At 30.3% G+C, this 19,872-nt stretch overlaps 1 protein-coding gene across 6 annotated transcripts in view; it reads left to right on the top strand.

Annotated features, from left to right (window-relative positions):
• The window catches only part of SNX13 (sorting nexin 13), a 113,684-nt gene that overhangs the window by 61,046 nt on the left and 32,766 nt on the right, over nucleotides 1-19,872 (top strand). For all 6 annotated transcript variants that reach the window (XM_039862456.1, XM_039862458.1, XM_039862459.1 and 3 more), the window contains 7 exons: nucleotides 1,307-1,390; nucleotides 4,724-4,862; nucleotides 5,246-5,334; nucleotides 8,808-8,907; nucleotides 9,760-9,953; nucleotides 16,431-16,535; nucleotides 17,135-17,267. In XM_039862456.1, coding sequence (XP_039718390.1) covers nucleotides 1,307-1,390; nucleotides 4,724-4,862; nucleotides 5,246-5,334; nucleotides 8,808-8,907; nucleotides 9,760-9,953; nucleotides 16,431-16,535; nucleotides 17,135-17,267 — 844 coding nt within the window. The remainder of the gene's footprint in view (nucleotides 1-1,306; nucleotides 1,391-4,723; nucleotides 4,863-5,245; nucleotides 5,335-8,807; nucleotides 8,908-9,759; nucleotides 9,954-16,430; nucleotides 16,536-17,134; nucleotides 17,268-19,872) is intronic.

The raw sequence follows: 19,872 nt of genomic DNA, 5'->3' as shown, positions 1-19,872 counted from the left end.
AGATCTTTATCAGTTTTGTTGCTAATTAAATTCAAGTATTCTCAAAAGACATTTTGTTCAGATTAAATAACAGATTAAAGACTTCTTTATGTGGATCCTTTGCCTTGTACTTAAATAGGAATTGTTGTGTCATGATTACATCTTGACTAATTAGGAGATCAAAGTAGTTTTCTAAAACAGATCGACCAATTGCATTTGCTGATAAGAATCAATAAATTTATTTAAAATTCTTCCCTACGTGTTTTTCTTCTTTTAAATCAAATTGGAAAAAGAAACTTAAAAAAAAATGGATTTTTGTTTGTGAACTTTCTCCTTACAAAGTACATTTTAAAATTTGAGCATCTGGGGCCAGAGACATAATTTGAAGGAAGGAATTATGTAAATACTAAATAAAAATTTTAAGACATGTTTAAGACAATGACCTTGGGAAAACGAAGGGTAAATATTTTTGAAGATAGATAAATTGATAGAACTGATGAGTCTCACTCATACACAAAAGATTCCTAGAGAGTTGTAGTGTATTAGAGAAGTAGAAGATAGACTATTACGTAGAGAATGGTAAGTGATAAATGCCATAAATATAGGTATATATGTATTTTAAACATATAAATTAAAAAAGTGTTCAGCTGGAATGGTCAGCGTTTATATAATTGGAGAATTGACTCTGTAGTCCTTGAAGGAAGGGAAGAATTTTAATAGGAGCATAAACAGCTGGAAAGAATGGGAAGGTATATTCTAGAGAATGGTGAATAATTACATTAACTTATTTATTATTATTTGTATTAATTTCTATTAGGAAAATTTTCAAACAAATATAGAGAATAATATAATAGACGTTTATGTACCAACTACCCAGGTTTAACCAATGTTAATATTTTACTATAGTTACTCTGTTCCTCCCTTAAAGGTAACCACACTGTTATAAAATCGGTGTGTATCTTTTCCTTCTCTTCTTTATTTTTATACTTTTAGTATAGATATAGGAATCCATAAACACATTTACTGCCATGTTTTGCCTTTTAAAAACTGACATAAATGCTAACATATAACAGGTAGCTTTTCGCTTTTCTCCACTCAACTCTAGTTGTCATTGTGGAGAGGTATCCGGGTTGATATAGGTAGCTTCATCTCAATTTATTTTAACTGTAGTATACTAGCTCATCTGTTTATAAGCTTATGTTGGTTTTCAAGTTTTACGTTTATATGTATCATACTTTTCTTAAATAACAGTATTGTGTTAAGAAGTTAACATTATGCTATTGATTTGAGAAGTATATTAGATTTTTTTTTTTTAATTTTTGTCCAGGAAATCATTGCACGAGGAATTCTTCTTCCATTAATAAATCAACTCAGTGATCCTGATTATATTAATCAATATATCATATGGATGGTATGTACTTTCTAAATTACAACTTTATTTTTAAAACTTTTTTTAAAATATAAAAATATGATTTGGAGATCAGGATGATTAAGCAATAATTTATTAAATAAAATATATCTAAAGATAATCTTTATATTTTCAATGTTTCTGTTTGTTAATATGTTGAATGTGCTAGCCAAATTCTCTGTAATAATTGTGTTGATAAAATAATCTTTACGGTTTTGGTGCTGTTACTACTTATTTAAATTTTAAAAAGGATATTTTACTGCCTGTATGTATAGATGATGAGTATTTTTTAAAGCTGCTATTTGGTTTTAAATACAACTCGTGATCTGAACTACTTAAATAGTATATATGTACTTTACATTTTACACTGTGTAGTGGAGGAGAATATGGAGAAAACACTAGACAGAGAATGAGAAGATCTGTGTTCTAGATCTATTTTCATAAGTTGCTTAGTGTTTATAAGCAGATAACTCAGTTTTTTCATGCATCAGACATATCAAAATGTTAATACTTACTAAATTTACTTGCTCTCATGTTTTTGCTTATTATACATGGCTTTTGATTATTTGTGCTTTTCCTCAGTAAATTCATGTCCAAGAAGAGTTGTAAATGGACAACTGCTGGGAATATTTTGATTAATACTTCTAGATCTTTGATTCATTTTCTTGAATCTAGAATTTCTTCTCTACAGTTGTCTTCTATTAACTCAGTCTAGCTTTCCCAAGAAGGAACTACTTGAATGTTCTTTTTTTTCCCAAACCATCATCAGGCTTGCCATTGTTGCTGCTGCAGTGTTCATCTCTCCCACTAGATAGTGGGTTACTTGCAGACAGAAATTAATTTCCTAACTTCGTATTTCTAGACCCTTTCATGGAGGTCACAGAACTTGATTCTTCTTTTGTCAACTTTTATAGAGTCCTAATAGGCTCCACCAAGAGCTTTAAAATATGCATATTTGCATAATTAGAAATTTCAAAAATTCATATCCTTTGGTTAGGAGTTCTACTTCCAAAATATATTCTAAATTGAAAATAAGCAAGTTTTTAATCAATATTTAAGTCCACTAATGGAAACATTGCTTATAGTACTAAAAAATTGAAATCAATTTAAGTGTCCCATGTAGAGGATTAGTTTAATAACTTATGGCATACTCATACAGTAGAATGTTATGCAGCCATTAAAAAATGATGGTAGTATATATTTATGAATGTGAAAAGATGTTTATATTTTATGTGAAAAGGATAAGTAAAAGGATGTGTATAGATATATAATCCTTTTAATACACATAAATATAATTTATGAATGACTAATTCTGATAGAATATATATTGATTGAAATGTTAATAGAGATAAGGTTATGAAAGTTTTAGTTTTCTCTCGTTTATATATTTCACTTTACTTACAATGAGTATGGATTATATAATAAAAAGTAATTTTTAAAGAAGGAAACTGATAAAACTTTAAAAAATTTAAATAATAAAGTAAGGGTAAATGGTGTTAAAACTTTTTTTTGTAACACACACAAAAATGGATATTGTATACTAACCTTAAATAATCAGGATACAGTACTCTATAATCTTACCTGTGTTACAGAAAAGGATGCATGATTACCTGAATGTTATAGATATCTCTTACTCATGGGATTAGGGATCATTTCTGTTAATAGCTTTCTTTAGTTTTCAGGAATTTTTTGCTGAGCTTGCATTAACTATAATAATTAGTTACAAGATGTAAACATTTTGAGGGGACTTAACAAATATTCTAAGAAGAATTAAACCACCAAATTTTACTTGTTCTCCCCATAGTTAGCCTAGTACTACTATTATGTATAGTGCTTGGGTCTTTTATTATTTAATGAACAGGAATTGATCACTGTTGTACTTTGCAATATAATATCAAAAAAATTTAATAATGGATTTTTAGCCTACTTTGTTGTCTAGTTTATACTTTCTTGACATTATTTGTATAGAAAACCCTTTATGCATAGGTATTATAAAGATTAAAATGAGTTCTGTTCTTATTTTTTCACTCAGTTAAATTATCATATTAATGATATTTAACTTATAGTTCATTTCTGTTTGAAAGGAAAGATTTAGACAGTATATTAGTAACATATCTTCTCTCTATGTAAAGTTTTAGTGTTACCCAACAATAGTTTTAAGTTTTTAAGTCATTTCTAAAAATAGTTTGAATGGATTTGTATTATTCATCTCTACATATACATTTTACTTTTCCTTCATTTCTTATTAAGTTCATGTTAAGTCCAATCTGTTGACTATGGAATAGATTACCTAATTGGTTCATATTGTTATCTCCAACTAGAGAAGATAAATGAAGAGCAATTTATTTGTTTGTTTTTTTTTTTATGTATTTTTAGAAAAAAGTTTTTAACAACCTTTTTCTTTTATTATTGAGGTAAAATTTATATAAAATGAAAAAAACTGCCAAATGGTCTTCCAAAGTTGTGTTACAAGTTTGCCTTTTCACTAGCACTGTTTGAAAGTTCTGTTTTCTCTGTATTCTGAACATTTGGCATTATCATTTTGTTGTAGTTAACTTGCATGTCCCTGTAGGCTAATGATAGTAAGCATCTTTTCATGTGCTTACTGGCCAGTTTATAGTTCAGGACTTATCCAATCCCTAGTTCTTTGACTCGTTGAGGATGGAAAATATTTCAAGACTGCTTCCTTTTCATAGCTCCCTTTACTGCTTTACTTGGCTTAAATTTTATGAGCAGTCATAATGATTAGTCCCTTCACAACGTCCTCAACTAACTTTTTTCCCTCTCTCACTTTATTTGCTTGATGAAACAACACTCTGGTTAAATCCAGCTTAACTATCTACTTTATTCCTATTCTTAAACAGCAAGTGGCTGAAGAAAAAAACAAAATAACAGAGTAATTTATATCATCACAATGATTCTGTTAAATTTAGGTCAGAGAATTCTAGTATTGTGTTTAAAGCCCTCCAGTAACTTTTCATTCCACTCAAAATGAAAGCCAGAACATTTACTATACCCTACCAGGTTCACCCTGCATTACCACCCATCTTGTCTTCTACTCCTCTGCCTCTTCTTGGTATAGCTCCTGGCTTTCTTACTGTCATCAAACATTCTGAGCATGTTTCTCTACTTTCTAGTGCGTTGTGTATTCACTTACCTTGTAAACAGTTTGTGACCCACAAGAATGTAAGTATCATGAGTACAGAAATTGTAGTTTTGTTTTGTTACAGCACTGGGGATATGGCAAGTCGTGCATGTTACAGGGTAGGAACGCAGAATTCTGTTTTTCCTTAATAAGCAAGTCCCCCTCCCACCTGTTTTGTAAACTCTTTTCAGATCCGTGATTCTAATTGCAACTATGAGGCCTTTATGAACATTATTAAATTGAGTGACAATATTGGAGAGCTAGAAGCAGTCAGAGATAAGGCAGCAGAAGAATTACAGTATCTTCGATCTCTAGATACAGCTGGTGATGGTAATTTATTTAAGTATAAGACTTTTATTGATTACTGTATCTTTAAACAAAACTAATTTACCTAAATATCATTTTATGCTATTAGTTGTTTTTACCTTAACTAAATTTAAATCTTTCCTAACATGTTAGTGTGTGCTAAGAAAAAAGTATTACAGTTTTCTGAATTGAGACTGTTATTATTGAAATTATCTCTAAAAGTTAAGATAATTGGCATGATTTAATTTTAATTAAATAATTTCGCTATGAAATTTTAGGTAATTTCATTTAAGTAAATAATTGCTCTGTGCATTGGTTTGTATGTTAAATTTCAGTAAGTGCATGTTTAAAGTATTTCAAAGTAACATTACCACTTTGTAGCTCATAATCAGTTTGTTTGTTTTTAGATATCAACACTATCAAAAATCAAATAAATAGCTTATTATTTGTAAAGAAAGTATGTGACTCAAGAATACAACGGTTGCAGTCAGGCAAAGTAAGTAAAGTACTTTTGAGCTTAACATTTAGTTATAAATATATTCTTTAAAATGTCTGGCAGTCTGGGGGGATGGGCAAAAATGTTGAAGAGGATTAAAAGTACAAATTGCCAGTTGTAAAATAAGTCTTGGAGAAATAATGTACAGCATAGGGAATATTGTCAATAATTTGTAATAACTAGATATGGGGAGATGGTTACTAGGCTTATTGTGATCACTTCATAAGGTATGTAAATGTCTAATCACTATGCTGTACATTTGAAATTAATATAATACAGCACATCAAATGTAATGTAAAAATAAATTGTAAAAATGTCTAGCAAATGACAAAAAGTAGGATATTAATTAGTGCAGTACTCTACAAAAAAAGTTTAGAAAAAACTTTTTACAATGTAATATTAGTATTTGTTAAAACATTACATGAAAAATACTAAAGTTATTAAAGACTTTATTTGATTTTTTGTTTTATTTATTCATCTATTATTTATTCAGATTCAGCATTTATTGAATTTTGTACTCTGGCCACTGTGTTAGATTGACCTGAAAGGCAAACGCTCTTCGTGGAGCTTACATTTTAGTTGCAGAGTCAGAAAATAAGCCAATAAGTAAATTGATATATACTGTTAAAAAAAGAAAGTAAAAAATAAAATGTGAAAAAATGAGTAAAATAGAAGGATAGAAAATGTCTAGGAGTGTTTTAAATAGGTGCTGAGAGATTTGGTGACATTTGAGCATAATTAGAGAGATTAAAACATTACATGAAAAATACTAAAGTTATTAAAGACTTTATTTGATTTTTTGTTTTATTTATTCATCTATTATTTATTCAGATTCAGCATTTATTGAATTTTGTACTCTGGCCACTGTGTTAGATTGACCTGAAAGGCAAACACTCTTCGTGGAGCTTACATTTTAGTTGCAGAGTCAGAAAATAAGCCAATAAGTAAATTGATATATACTGTAAAAAAAAAGAAAGTAAAAAATAAAATGTGAAAAAAATGAGTAAAATAGAAGGATAGAAAATGTCTAGGAGTGTTTTAAATAGGTGCTGAGAGATTTGGTGACATTTGAGCATAGAGGGCCTGAATAACATGAGAGAGTCCTGTGCATTTTTTTTTTTTTTTTTTTAGTAGACTCTTTCAGGCAAGGTGATGGTCAATGCAAAAGTACTGTGGTAGAAACTATGATATTTTTAAAAAGAAAATATAGAACATTTTAGACAAGGTGAGAGCAAGGTCCTGAGATAAGAAAGCGGTTAGTGAGTTAGAGGCAGTCAGTGTGGCTGGTATGGAATGAATTCTCAGGCGGGATTGTTAGTAGGAAAGAAATTGCAGAGGAACCTTGGGGGTTAGATCATATACTGTTTTACCTGCCATAGTAAGATTTTTTAAAGATTCTAATTGCGATGGGAATCCATTGGAGATTTGCTCTGGTGACTGACTTATGAATTGAAATGATGACTTTGGCTCTTTGTGATGAATAGATTTTGATGGAGTGTTGGGGGCAAGAATGGAAACTAAGGTCATTTAGGAGACTCTTGCTTTAGTGCAGTAAGAAATGTCTACAGAGATTGTGAGAAGGAGTTAGAGACTGGATATAATGCTAACAGGATTTGCTAATGGATTAAATACGGGGTGAGAAACTTAAAAAGGACTCATGGATGATTTGTAGGTTTTTTGGCCTGCACAAATGCTTGAATAGTGTTCCTTTTTACTATAAAATGGATAAAACAGGGAAGTGGAGGTTTGGAAAGGAGAATCTAATTTTGAGCATTTTAGCTTGAGATCCCTGTTTGGCATTCAAGTAGACATGCTAATGAGTAAACTCAAGCTCAAGGGAAAGTTAGTGATAGAAATAAACTTTGAGAATCCTCAGGATTATCAGATGTTTAGTTAAAGTTAAGAGACTGGATGAGGTTACCTAAAAGAGTGAGTGTAAAGTAAATAAGAAGATACCAAGGACTTGGTCCTGAGGCATTTTAGTTACTAGACTTTAAGGCAAAGTAGACTATCTACCCAAGGATATAGAGTCAGTGGCTGGTGGGATTGAAGGAAAACCTGGGAACATAATATCCTAGAAGCCAAGTGTAGAACGTGTTTAAAGGAGTGAGAGATGAGGTATGTCAAAGGCTACTAATAAGTTGAGTAAGGTGAAACTTCATATTGACCACCGTGTTTGCCACCATGGGGGTTGATGATAGCATTCTGATGGAACAGTGGAGAGAACCCCTGATTGGAGCTAGTCCAGGAGAAAATGAGGAGAAATGGATTAGAAGCAGTGATTATAGTTAGCTGTTTGGAAGAGTTTTGCTATAAGGGAGAGTAGAGATTTGGGGCTGTAAAACAGAAAAAAAACATTATTTATTACCTTCAGTTTTTAGTGTCATCACTTCATGTGCTGGCAACTGGGTTGCTTTATGCCAGACATTTTAAGTTAGCTACCTTTAATTATTCAGTACTTATATGAAGTACTTATATGAAGTACTGAATAATTATAGAGGAAGTTTTTTCCTCCTTTAAATTATCTTCCTTCTCCTTTATGTATCACCTATGCCTAATTTAGTATCTGTCCCTGAATAAGGTAGCCTATCTAACTTTCAGAGAACTGCCTGTCTTTCCTTTTTAAGTAGAAGGTTGTGAGATACAGATTTGAGAATATGTACAGAGATGCTAGTGAAAATAGTTCTTAGAAAAATCACGGGTTTTAGAGGAAAGGGCAGCAGGCTTTGCAAACAGACTTACTCTTACCAGCTTTGTGATCACACGCAGCCTTTCTGATCTTCAGCTTTCTTATCTGTTAAATGGCATTGGTGATATTTATCCAATACAATCGCTGTGGAGAGTAAATGAAGTAATGTGTGTAATGTACCTAGCACAGTGCTTGACATGTAGATTCTCTAAATTTTGAACACTTTTAAAAAAAATTTTTTTTCATACGTAGGTAGTTACTATACTTTATAACTTTGAAAAGTATGTATAATTTATTTACATAATCTGAGAAGAAATATATTTTCTGCACTAATATTTCTATGAAGTATTTTGACCATCTTAGGAGCAAAATTACTCTTTGGGAATATTTTCTGTTTTCCTGGTGGATAGATCTCAATCTATACTTTAAAATGTAGAGATTTGTTTATTCTTGGACATATTAAGTGATCTAAACATCCCCTTTAGCCCTTAAAATATTCATTTTCATTTAGAGTATGTAGAGAATAATTGAAAATATAGTCATTTACATTTATTTTGTGTTGGAAGAAATGATACTTATCTCACTTTTAATGTGTATTTACTCAGCAACTCTGAAAATAACATTCACTGAGCTGAAACTGTTTTATTGGGAACCCACATGTGCAAGAGTGGAAAACTTTATTTTTATTTCATTTTAATTTGGTGTTTTTTTATACCTATATAAAGATCTTTAACCTGATGAGTGAATAGATGAAACATTAACCCACATTCACTTCCATGTGTAGGAAATAAATACTGTGAAACTGGCGGCAAACTTTGGGAAACTTTGCACAGTCCCTCTGGACAGTATTCTTGTAGACAATGTTGCACTACAATTTTTTATGGGTATGTAAATCCATTTTTATGAAAATAATATGGCCCTCAAAATTTTCAATAATTGTAAATGTTATTAAATTTAAAATGCTTAATGCTAAACATGCCAAATCTGTCCTGTACTCCCATTTCTTTGGAAAACATAGACAGAGAGATTTGTTTTGTTTTGAAGTAAATAAATGCTTATAACTCTAATGTGCATATGCTAAACACTTTTAAAATAAACCTTAGGAGAGTCTACTATGAATTTAAATTGAGAAAGAGTACTTTATGAGGACAACATGGTGTATATAACTTGTTTGCATCAGTTTTGTGTATGAATGAGGGAGGGACTTTGTTTTTATGCCATTTTAATATATACATATTTATTAATTTTATTACTCTTACATCAAAATTATGTTCAGTTGGAAATTATGTTCAGTTGGAGGAAATGTCTAGCAAAACTCCCTGATTCTTCATTTTCATGATCAAAAACATAAATGCATGGTTTGTTGAAAGTTCAGTCCTTAATTTTAATATTTAAAGAAATATTAATATGTATTATGATTACTAATCTTTATTGAGAAGAAGAGCTGAATGTTGAAGTAGTTTGTTTCTGATCAAGCCTTGTGTAGCAATTTTATCTCCTAGAGATTTTATCATGAAAAATGAGATTTAAAAAAGTGCTTTTATTTGTGCTTCCTACATAACTAGTCTTTTTAGCTGAACCAATTTATGATAAAACTGTGTTTTCACCTCAGACATTTACTAAACATTTCAAAATGTAGAATTTTAAGTTATGGAAACTTTAATCCTTCTTACGTGTCACATAGTGTATGCACCCAGAAATCTGTGATATTAGCATCTATGTATTTTGTTCGGTAGATTACATGCAGCAAACTGGAGGTCAAGCACATCTTTTCTTCTGGATGACAGTGGAAGGATACCGGGTAACAGCCCAACAGCAGCTAGAAGTTTTATTAAGTCGTCAGAAAGATGGAAAACATCAAACCAACCAAACCAAAGGACTTTTAAGAGCAGCAGCTGTTGGAATTTATGAACAGTATTTATCAGAAAAGGTTAGTGTATATCTTGGTTACTGTGTTTTTATCTTCTTTGGTAGTATCATTAATAATAATTTTTATAGTATTTGTAAATATCCATTACTCATGCTAGGGACAACTACTTCACAAACATTGTCTCGTTTAATCCTGATAACATTCTTATTGTGTATTATTATCTTCATTTTATAGGTGAAGAAAATACTGTTTAGAAAATTGCATTACCTTGGCCAAAGTCATAAAAATACTAAATGACAAAGTCAAGATTCAAGGTCACACACACTTTAGATTCAAAGACATAATAGTTGAAAGTAAAAGAATGGAAGAAGATAAACCATGTAAACAGAACCAGAACAGAGCTGGAGGGGCTATGCTAGTATTAGACAATAGAATTTAAGACAAGTGTTGTTGCTAGAGAGAAGAGGAACATTTTATACTAGTAAAAGGGTCAGTTGATCAGAATAATAAAACAATTATAAACATAACAAAGGCCCCAAAAACATGAAACAAAAACTGATAAAATCAAAGGGAGAAATAGACAATTCAACAACAATAGTTGAAGACTTCAGTACCCATTCTCATTAATTGATAGAACAATTAAAAAATCACTAAGGATATATAAGAATTAAAGAAGACTAAAACAATTAGACCTTTCACATCTATAGAATATTTCCCTTAACAATAGCAGAATACACATTATTTTCAAATACACATGGGACATTCTCCAGGATAGACCATATGCTAGGTCCTAAAACAATTCTCAGTTTAAAAGTATTAAAAAATCATACAAAGTATGTCCTTTTTTCAGAATTCATTAGAAAACAACAGGAATATTTTAGGAAATCATAACTATTTGAACATTAAACAGTGTGTTTCTAACCTCTAGATCAAAAAGAAATCAGAAGGAAATTAGAAGTTATTTTGAATTTTGAAAATGAAAAAACAGTGTTAAATTTAGGGGGTGCAACTAAAGCAGTGCTTAGAGGGAAAAGTGTAGCTTTGCATACCTCAATAGAAAAAAATAAAACAAGTCAATCTACATTCTCACCTTAAAAATCTAGAAAAAGAAAAGCAAAATAAACCTAAGGCAAATAGAAAGGAGACAGTGATGATGATAATGGAAATCAGTGAAATAGAAAACAGAAAAACACTAGTGAAAATCAATGAAACTAAAAGTTTGTTCTTTGTAAAGAGCAACAAAATTGACAAACCTATAGCTAGGTTGGCCAAGAAAAAAAGAAAGACACAGATCACCATAATCATGAATGAAAAACTACCAACCCTATAGAAATTAAAAGGACTATAAGCAAATATTATAAACAACTTTATGATAGCAAATTATACAACTTAGATGAAATGGACAAATTCCTAGAAAGATAAATTGCCAAACTGACTCAAGAAGAAATAAAACATATAATAAATAAAAGAAATTTAATTAGTAATTAAAAATCATCTCACAAAGAAAAGCCCAGGCCTAGATGGTTTCAGTTGTGAATTCTATCATACATTACAAGAAGAAATAATATCAGTATTTCACAAACTCTTCCACACAATAGAGGAAAAAAAGAAACACTTTCCATCTAGTTTTATGAGGCTAGTGTCATTCGAATACTAAACCCAGACAAAGACATCATTTAGAAAACTACAGACCAATGCCATGAGTATGGACAGAAAAATCTCCAAAATTGAAGATTACTCATACTCCAGTACCTTTAATGGCAATGCTGTAATACCTTTTAATTTATACTGACTAGCACAAAAATTGTATTTGAATTTTAAGTATGAATTTTATTTAAAAACTCGGGTACTTGCTTACATTTTTGCCTTATGAAATATATATTTAAAATAGTGAACAATTTTAAGAATTAGTATAACAAACACCTATATAACCCATCTAGCTTAAGAAATAGAATATTCACTATACTTTTGAAGATCCCTACATAATCTTCACGTGTCCCCATGTATCAGGTTTATCTGTTTCCTTACTTCCTATGAAGCAAGTTTCCTGTATTTACTTCCTTTCCCATACAGTTTTGCTATACATGTGTGTTCTAAACAGTATATTGCTTAGCTTTGTTTTTAACCTTTATATAAATGGAATGGTACTATTTATATTGCTCCCTCCCCATTATATTGAAATCCATAATCTTGATGCATGCAGGTATAGTTCATTTTCACTGAATATTTCATTGCACAGGTATGTAAGAGTTTATTTATTATCAATAATGTTTGAGCATTTGATTTCTTTCCATTTTATTCCTGTTATATTGCTGCTATGAATATTGTTGTTCATGTTTCTTTGTGCACATATTCAAGAGTTTCTGATGTTTGAAGACAATGCTTCAGAGTGTATATCATAAGTCTTTTTCATGTTAATTGTTAAAACAAATTATAAATTCTGTTGTCCAATAGTATGGGTTACAATTATAATGGAAAAATCAGAAAATTAAGTTGGTTTTAGCATTATAAAGATACCATTTCATTTTTTCTGGCTCTCATTGTTTCCATTGAGAAATCCAGTATGAGTTTGTTATTCTTTTGAAGGTAATCTGTTTTTAGCATTGAGCAATGATACCGCATGTCTCAGGAAACCCTTCCTTGGGACCTAAAAAGTCCCAGATTTTAGCTGTGGGTGCAGAAGGTTGAAAAGAAGTATAAAATCCATCCTATGATTCCAAAAAATAAGGGTTGAAAGCAACATGTTTTTGTGTCAAATGACTATAACTTTGATGATGCACTTCTGTAGTCATTGCTGTTTTTCCCTTGACCTCTAATGTTGACAGCCATTATTTCCTCTTCATGATAATGGATCCACCATTGTGTATCACTCCGAGTACAACTTAAATGCATTGTTATCATGACTGTTAACAGTTCATCTTTCACTCTATCCTGTGCTTTGTATTGTGATAGGACTGTTTAATTTTTAACATTATGAATATTGTAGCTATGTTTTCTAAAAGTTAAGATAATGAAAATGAGAATGATTACAATACCAACACCAGACATCAAAAAAAAGACTAGATGAGTGAGTGATTTTAATGGCAGATTGAAGGAACCATACAACTGGATTAGGAAGAGTGAATAACCAAATAGACAGTACTGCACAATGTGCAAAAAATATTTTGGGATTGTTCATGGTGATGAAGGGGTATGAAAGCATATATGGAGACTGAATATTACAAATACTTTTAAATCAATAAAGAGTTCATCTCCCAAAGAGTCCCCAACGATCAGTTGAAAATAGTGGATATTGAACTAGCTCGGGCATACTACACAAGTGAACACACATTGGCCTATCTTTCTCTTGATTGTTTTGTAAATCTGAGTAGTTACATTTTGTGATTCAGAGGTTTCAACTGAAATATCCTGTAGGTAAATAAGAGAGGATATTTTAATAACAGATGATTTTGCCCTTTAAGGTTTAGAGCTTTATCTCTCAGATCTTACCAGCAATCATGTTTTCTGTAGTATATATATTGTGTTACATCAAATTGAAGCAATGTGAGTATATTTTCCATAGCTCTTACATACTTTAATTTACAAAAATGGAATTTTAGATATCTTGATTTCTGAGATTTTTAATAGACTTCAGAAACATAAAATAAACATTGCTCGTCTCTCTGCATATTCAGCAGACAGTGCAAATGTAAATTTTTAAAAATTCCATTTAATTAAAATTAAAAGATCTTACCTGCTAAATATCATGTGTTCCTTCTACACAACTGCTAAAAGGGGATATCATTTACTTACTTGTGATAGTGAGGTTTTTGTAATAAAAATTTTTGGCTAGTTTTTGTTTCAAAACATGTAAAAGCAATGAGATTTTTGAGATTATAAAAACGTGAGGAGATAATTTCATAAACATTTGCCTTCCAGATAGGTATCATTGTTGCCAGTCATAAAAAAGATGCTAAAATGTTGGCCTGCAGTAAAATCATATTTTCAAAGAATGGGACAAGAATAATATCCTTCTTTAATTTGAAAATACATTAAGAATGAGTGTGGTGAAAATTACAGTAAACAGAAATTTATATGCTTTTTCTCCAAAACTGTTGAATGATCTTTGAAGAGGCTAAAGGGAGTCTTAAAAAAGATAGATGGACCTGAGATGTTTACATGTAGGCTATAACAAAAACTCATACAATAAAAAAAAAAAAATGACTTAGATTTTGGAAATCAGACTATTGAGAACTCAAAAAAATATCACCAGAAAGTGACAGCCAGCTTAAATAGGATTTTCTGTTTATTTACTAAAACTAATTTATTTAGAATCTACCTTCAGTCTTCTCAAATTTAAAGGATCTGTGTGTTTTAAAATCATTTTTCTTGAGAAGGAGAAGTTTAACTTATGATGACTTTCATTATGTTTTGAAGTATTTTAAAATGGGCATTTTAGAAATGGTTAGCTTATATGATGAATTCACAAATGCAAAGGACCTGAGTGACAAAGCCGGTCTCTCAAACAAGCCTGTAGATACAAAGGAGGTGGACATTTTTTGAAGAGCTGGAAACAAATCCTTAAGCTCTAAAAACCTGCTGTTTTTCATAATAAAGATTCCATCGTTCTGTGCCTAAATGATTTTTATTGAAGAATATTTAACTTGATGTCATCACATTGGTAAGAGAAATAAGTAGACTTAAGAGCAGAGCTGAAAGTCAAAATGAATTTTACATTTGACTGTACTCAGTTATACTGCTGTGTAAAAGAAAAGGATGTTTTAAAGGCTTCAGGCAGATCAGAAAATTTTATTAAAAAAGGAAACACACAAAGTAAAAATATCCCATTGGGTTATGGGATATTTAAAAGAAATGTAGTTGTTTTTTATTAAACATGATAATATCTGTTCTCTTATATGTCTAATTTTAAAAGTCTTACACTTATGTATTTTAGAACTACACAGTAGTTAGTCTATAATATTTAAATATCTAATAAAGAGTTTTAAAAAGTGAAATTTCTGCATAAGAGGAGAGAAACATAAATACATTATTATATTTTTCTCAAACATATTAGTTGTTTATTTAGTCCTATTAATTACTAATTGCCACTGTTAACTAGTCCTATTGTTTTGTTTAAATAACCACATTTGTCTAATAGAAAAGTGAAGGACACAAATTAATACATAATTTAGGAAAAACACCCATTTTTGTATTTTTATGTGAAAATACAAAAATGCACCCATTTTTGTATTTTTACGTGAAAATACAAAAATGTATGTAAACATTTCTTTTATATTACTTTTTTTGAGTATGGAATTCTGGTTAGTTGTGACCCATGATAGTGCTTCAAATGCCTTGGTTGCCCTATACCAGGGAGGCTTAATACAAATTTGTGCACTTGAGTTCATAAGAAAAATTAAACTAAATACATATAAAATGTTATTTTCAAATTTGCCTCTTCTTATTAGAAATTGAGTTTAGTGAGCTTAGAGGGTAAAAGAAAGGACAAAACCAACTAACATCGTCTTCTCTTAATCTTTGTGATATACTTGGAGTTGTTTAGCTCTTCTGTTACTTTTTCAGGGGAAAACATACACATAAACCACATACCATACCCTGCTCTACACAAACAACAAATAAGTACCCTTTCCCCCTCCAAAACAAAACCACTACACAACTTACTTGGGTTTACTAACAAGGATGTTGAATTAACAAGGGAGCATTAGAAGTTCCGTAACTCTTTTATACACATTTATATCCTGCTGTTTACTTCCTTTTTTTTTTTTTTTTTCTTTTCTTGATTTATTCTGTTTCTTAGATACTGGATAGCATGGAGTAATTTTAAATAATGCATTCTTTTGCTAGTTTCTCTAAGAGTTACCATCCTTATCACTTCTTTACTTTCCAGAGCTTTCGGAAAATTCAGAAGTTGACTTACTAAAGATGGCCATTTTGCTAGCTTTTCAGTCTTTTTTTTCTTTCAGTAAAATAATTTTTCACTTTGAATATCAAATTTTGGAAGTTATTGGAAAGATGAAATTTTCAGATTTTTCCTTCTCATATCACACTGGAACTTCGCTGCAGTGTTATAAAACCAGATTTAGGATAAGCATAGTCTTTTTAAAAGCCATTCAAAACAATCGTTTCTGATGTTAAATGATAAGTAACAAATATGGCTTTTTCTTTTAGCTATTATGTTAAATACACAATCCACAACTGCTGAATGCATAAAACTAATTCTAACTGACAGCATTTCCTGTGTGCCAGACATTGTGCTTATGTGCCTTTTATTCTTTATAATAACCTTATGCAGTAGTATCTCCATTTTGCATATTGAGTAAATGTTTGTCTACCAGTATACCATATAGTAGATGATGACAAGAAGGTTTTAGCTGGTTTCAGCCTTCTTAAACATCAAAGCATTGTTTAAAAAGGAAAGATTTTCTGCCATTTACTTTCAATAATACGATTCCATTATTTAACTCTCCATCTAACAAGGCTTAACTTGTGTTTAAAAATTCCAAAGATCATTACTACTATTATTTTTCTGTTTATTAGGCATCTCCAAGAGTTACTGTTGATGATTATTTGGTAGCAAAATTAGCAGATACTTTGAATCATGAAGATCCAACTCCTGAAATCTTTGATGACATTCAAAGAAAGGTATTATATACAACATTTATTATTAGACCTTTCTTGAAAAGAAATGTATCTTTCTATATGTATGTAATTAGTTTTGTAAAAAGGTATTGCAAATTATAAAAGAAAGATAATTAAAAAGATGAGTTGTGGTAATAATACATCTTAATTACAAAACGGTAGTCCAGTTTTGTTTATTTAATTGACAGATGAAGAGGATGCTTATTTTGGGCTGTTTTATTCAAACTTGACTGAAGAGACAGATATACAGTCTTAGACTTTCATGAATTGATGATGTGTAAATAACATCACTTAAATTTATTTTAATAATATGCCTTGAGCCTTTATGTGGCCTTGTTTCTTAGAGAACACTACTTCCTAGAACATTGTTTACTGCTGTCTTGTTACTTGCGTTGCAGTAGGATTCTTCTCAGTGCAATTTAGGTACTGGAGGGACCAGAAGAAGTCATTAGTTGTGACTTAGTCTTATTGCTGACATCCTGTAAATATGAATCCTTTGATTCATTATAGCAAGACCTCAGTCTAGCTTTTGGTGAAATGTTATTAGTGTAAATCAGTACATTATCTGTATTACTGATTGAATATCTTCATTTATTCAATAGGTATATGAATTGATGCTACGAGATGAAAGATTTTATCCTTCCTTCAGACAAAATGCACTTTATGTACGTATGTTAGCTGAGCTGGATATGTTAAAAGATCCTAGTTTCAGAGGCTCAGATGATGGTGATGGAGGTAGGTGGTACATATAATACATTTTCATATATATATACATCTATATCTATATCTATATCTATATGTATGAGACATATATTTATCACCAAAAAAAAATGACCTTCAGACAAGACAAAAAATGTTCTTGAAGCCCAAATATGGACGTGGGTGGCATATGTTTTACATTTGTGTAGATATAGATAGATATAGATAAAGATATAGATAGATAGATAGATATAGATGTAGATGTTCTCGAAGCCCAAATATGTTCTTGAAGCCCAAATATAAATTTTAATATATTTAAAAAACTATAAATGAATGATAGTTTAATTACTATACTAAAATAAAATGTTGAAAATTTAATAACAGATTAGAATGTATAATTTTAGAAGCTTGAACTCTTAAAAAAGAATGTTTTCTTTAGTTTTGTCACCCAGATGTTCTTACTGTAAGTAATGTTTATGACTAACAATAGGATTATTGAGAAGATTAAATGGGAATAACAAGTAAAGGATTCTGAGAGTGTACAATCAACTATAAAAGCGTTAGAAAATATTTATATAGTTTTTCCTCTCTTTAATTATACCCTTTTCCAAATCCTGTACAGTATAAACTGGAAGAAGCTATAACAGTCATTTATTCCAATCTTTCATTTTCAAATGAAGATAATATCAGCTTGGTGTAGTGAAGAAAAGCAGTCTATAAGAGTCAGAGTGTTTACATTTTACTCGTGGTCTACCATTTATTAGCTGTGTGACAGTGCCCAAACTTAATTTCTTTAAGCCTCATTTTTCTTAGTTGTAAATCTGGAATAATATTCTTCTCTCATAATATCTTAGCTCTGAGTCATTGTCAGAGTTAAATGGAATTACGTATGTGAAAATGATTTATAAACTAAAACACAAATATCTGTTTTATTGGTAGTAAATAATCAGTTATCTCAGAATAGTGAGAGGCAGCCCTTGGAGCTCCAGGTTCTTTGGCCCAATGACCATTTTACCTGTGATCCAATTCAGAAGTACTTACTTAATCCTTGATTAAATATCTAGGGTTTGATAAACTTTCTGGTATATTCTACCAAGCAAATAAGCAATGTAAATAAAAAGTTAATGGGAAAAACTTGACTAATATTTTAAGAAAGTACTTTAATTATAATCATTTACTTATGAATAGATTTATGGACAGGACCACTTGGGGTTGGAGATACAGTAGATCTTTTAGGTAGTGAGCACTGTTTTAAAAAATACCTCTATTTTGGAAGTTTCCTTGCCTCCCTTCTTTACCTGCTTCCACGTTGTCTACACTAGTGAGATTTTACTTTTCAAATAACCTAAGACATCTAGTTACAGAAGTTTGCATTTAGAGTTTAATAACTTTTATATTGGTTATTGATCTAATATCTTAGGTTTTTAAATTAATACTCTTTCTGGCTTATTTATTTGTAAAATTGGAATACTATTTTATTAACTGGATTTGATTGCATAATAAAGGAAGGTTTTTTTTTTTTTAAAGACTACTTCTATGGGATCTAAATAGTAAAATTCAGTGGACTACAAATTTACTATGTAGTATATCTGCATTTAATATCTGTTGAAATATCTTTGATAGAGCTACTACGAAATTTGCGGTAGCAACTCTACTTCCAGAAAGGACATACTATAAATATTTTTGTTATTTTATTTACTTCAGAAATTTCATGGTATTATAAAATGTATTCGCTATATGATCCAGAGTGAAAAAAGATAAATTGAATCATAATCAGCTAATTGTATGAACTTCTAAGTAATATGTAATTTAAAATGGTGATAGGAGCAATATATTCTTTGGGAGTAGCTTTTAATGCTGTAGTGTAAGAAGAACTCTTTCACAGTCTTCTAAATTGACCTTTAGCTTCCATTTATATCTTTCTAGCCAGTCTTTTTGTATGCAACTAATGGAAGCAAATTACTTACAAGCCATTTCAAACTTCCCAAAACCTCATTCTTACTTAAAATACAAAGTAGATTTTTAAAAAATTTTTCTGCAACTTATTTTGATCTGAAGAAAATATACTTATCTTATACATCAGTCATTGAGTAACCCCTCACACTGGAATTATTGGTTGTAGTTTGGAATTACATACATATGCATCTTTTGTTTTTCTAGGACATTGCTTTTTAATATTCAGTGCCCTAATTGATGAGCTTTTATGTTTTATCACTGAGAAATTACCTAGCCCTTTTTTTGAAACCATTTGAAAAAAGTACATTGAATGTTGGGTAAAATATGAAACATTATTATTAAAAATAGCTGTTAAGTGTATTGTCTTTGTCAGTGTTTAGATTTTAGGCAGTTACGACAACATTTTCAGATAGTAATGCTTATGATTTTCTTTATACGATTGTTTAATCAAAAATGTTATACATTCACTTTCTGACTTTTAAAATTAAGCTTCCTGACACTTCGTATTTTAGACATTATGAAATTTTGGCTACTTTTCAAACATTTTGAAATAAATGTCTAATCCAGTGTTTAACGTTTAGCTGATTTTTAAAAGATGCAGGCCACAACTGAGCCTAAAATTAATGAGCCAAGTCTTATCATGTGTGATAGATAGTATCCTCTGATGGTTTTTCTTTGCTGGGGA

Source organism: Pteropus medius, unplaced genomic scaffold (assembly GCF_902729225.1).
Source record: "Pteropus medius unplaced genomic scaffold, Ma_sr-lr_union100, whole genome shotgun sequence".
Taxonomy (NCBI): Eukaryota; Metazoa; Chordata; class Mammalia; order Chiroptera; family Pteropodidae; genus Pteropus; species Pteropus medius.
This window is presented reverse-complemented; position numbering and strand designations above follow the sequence as displayed.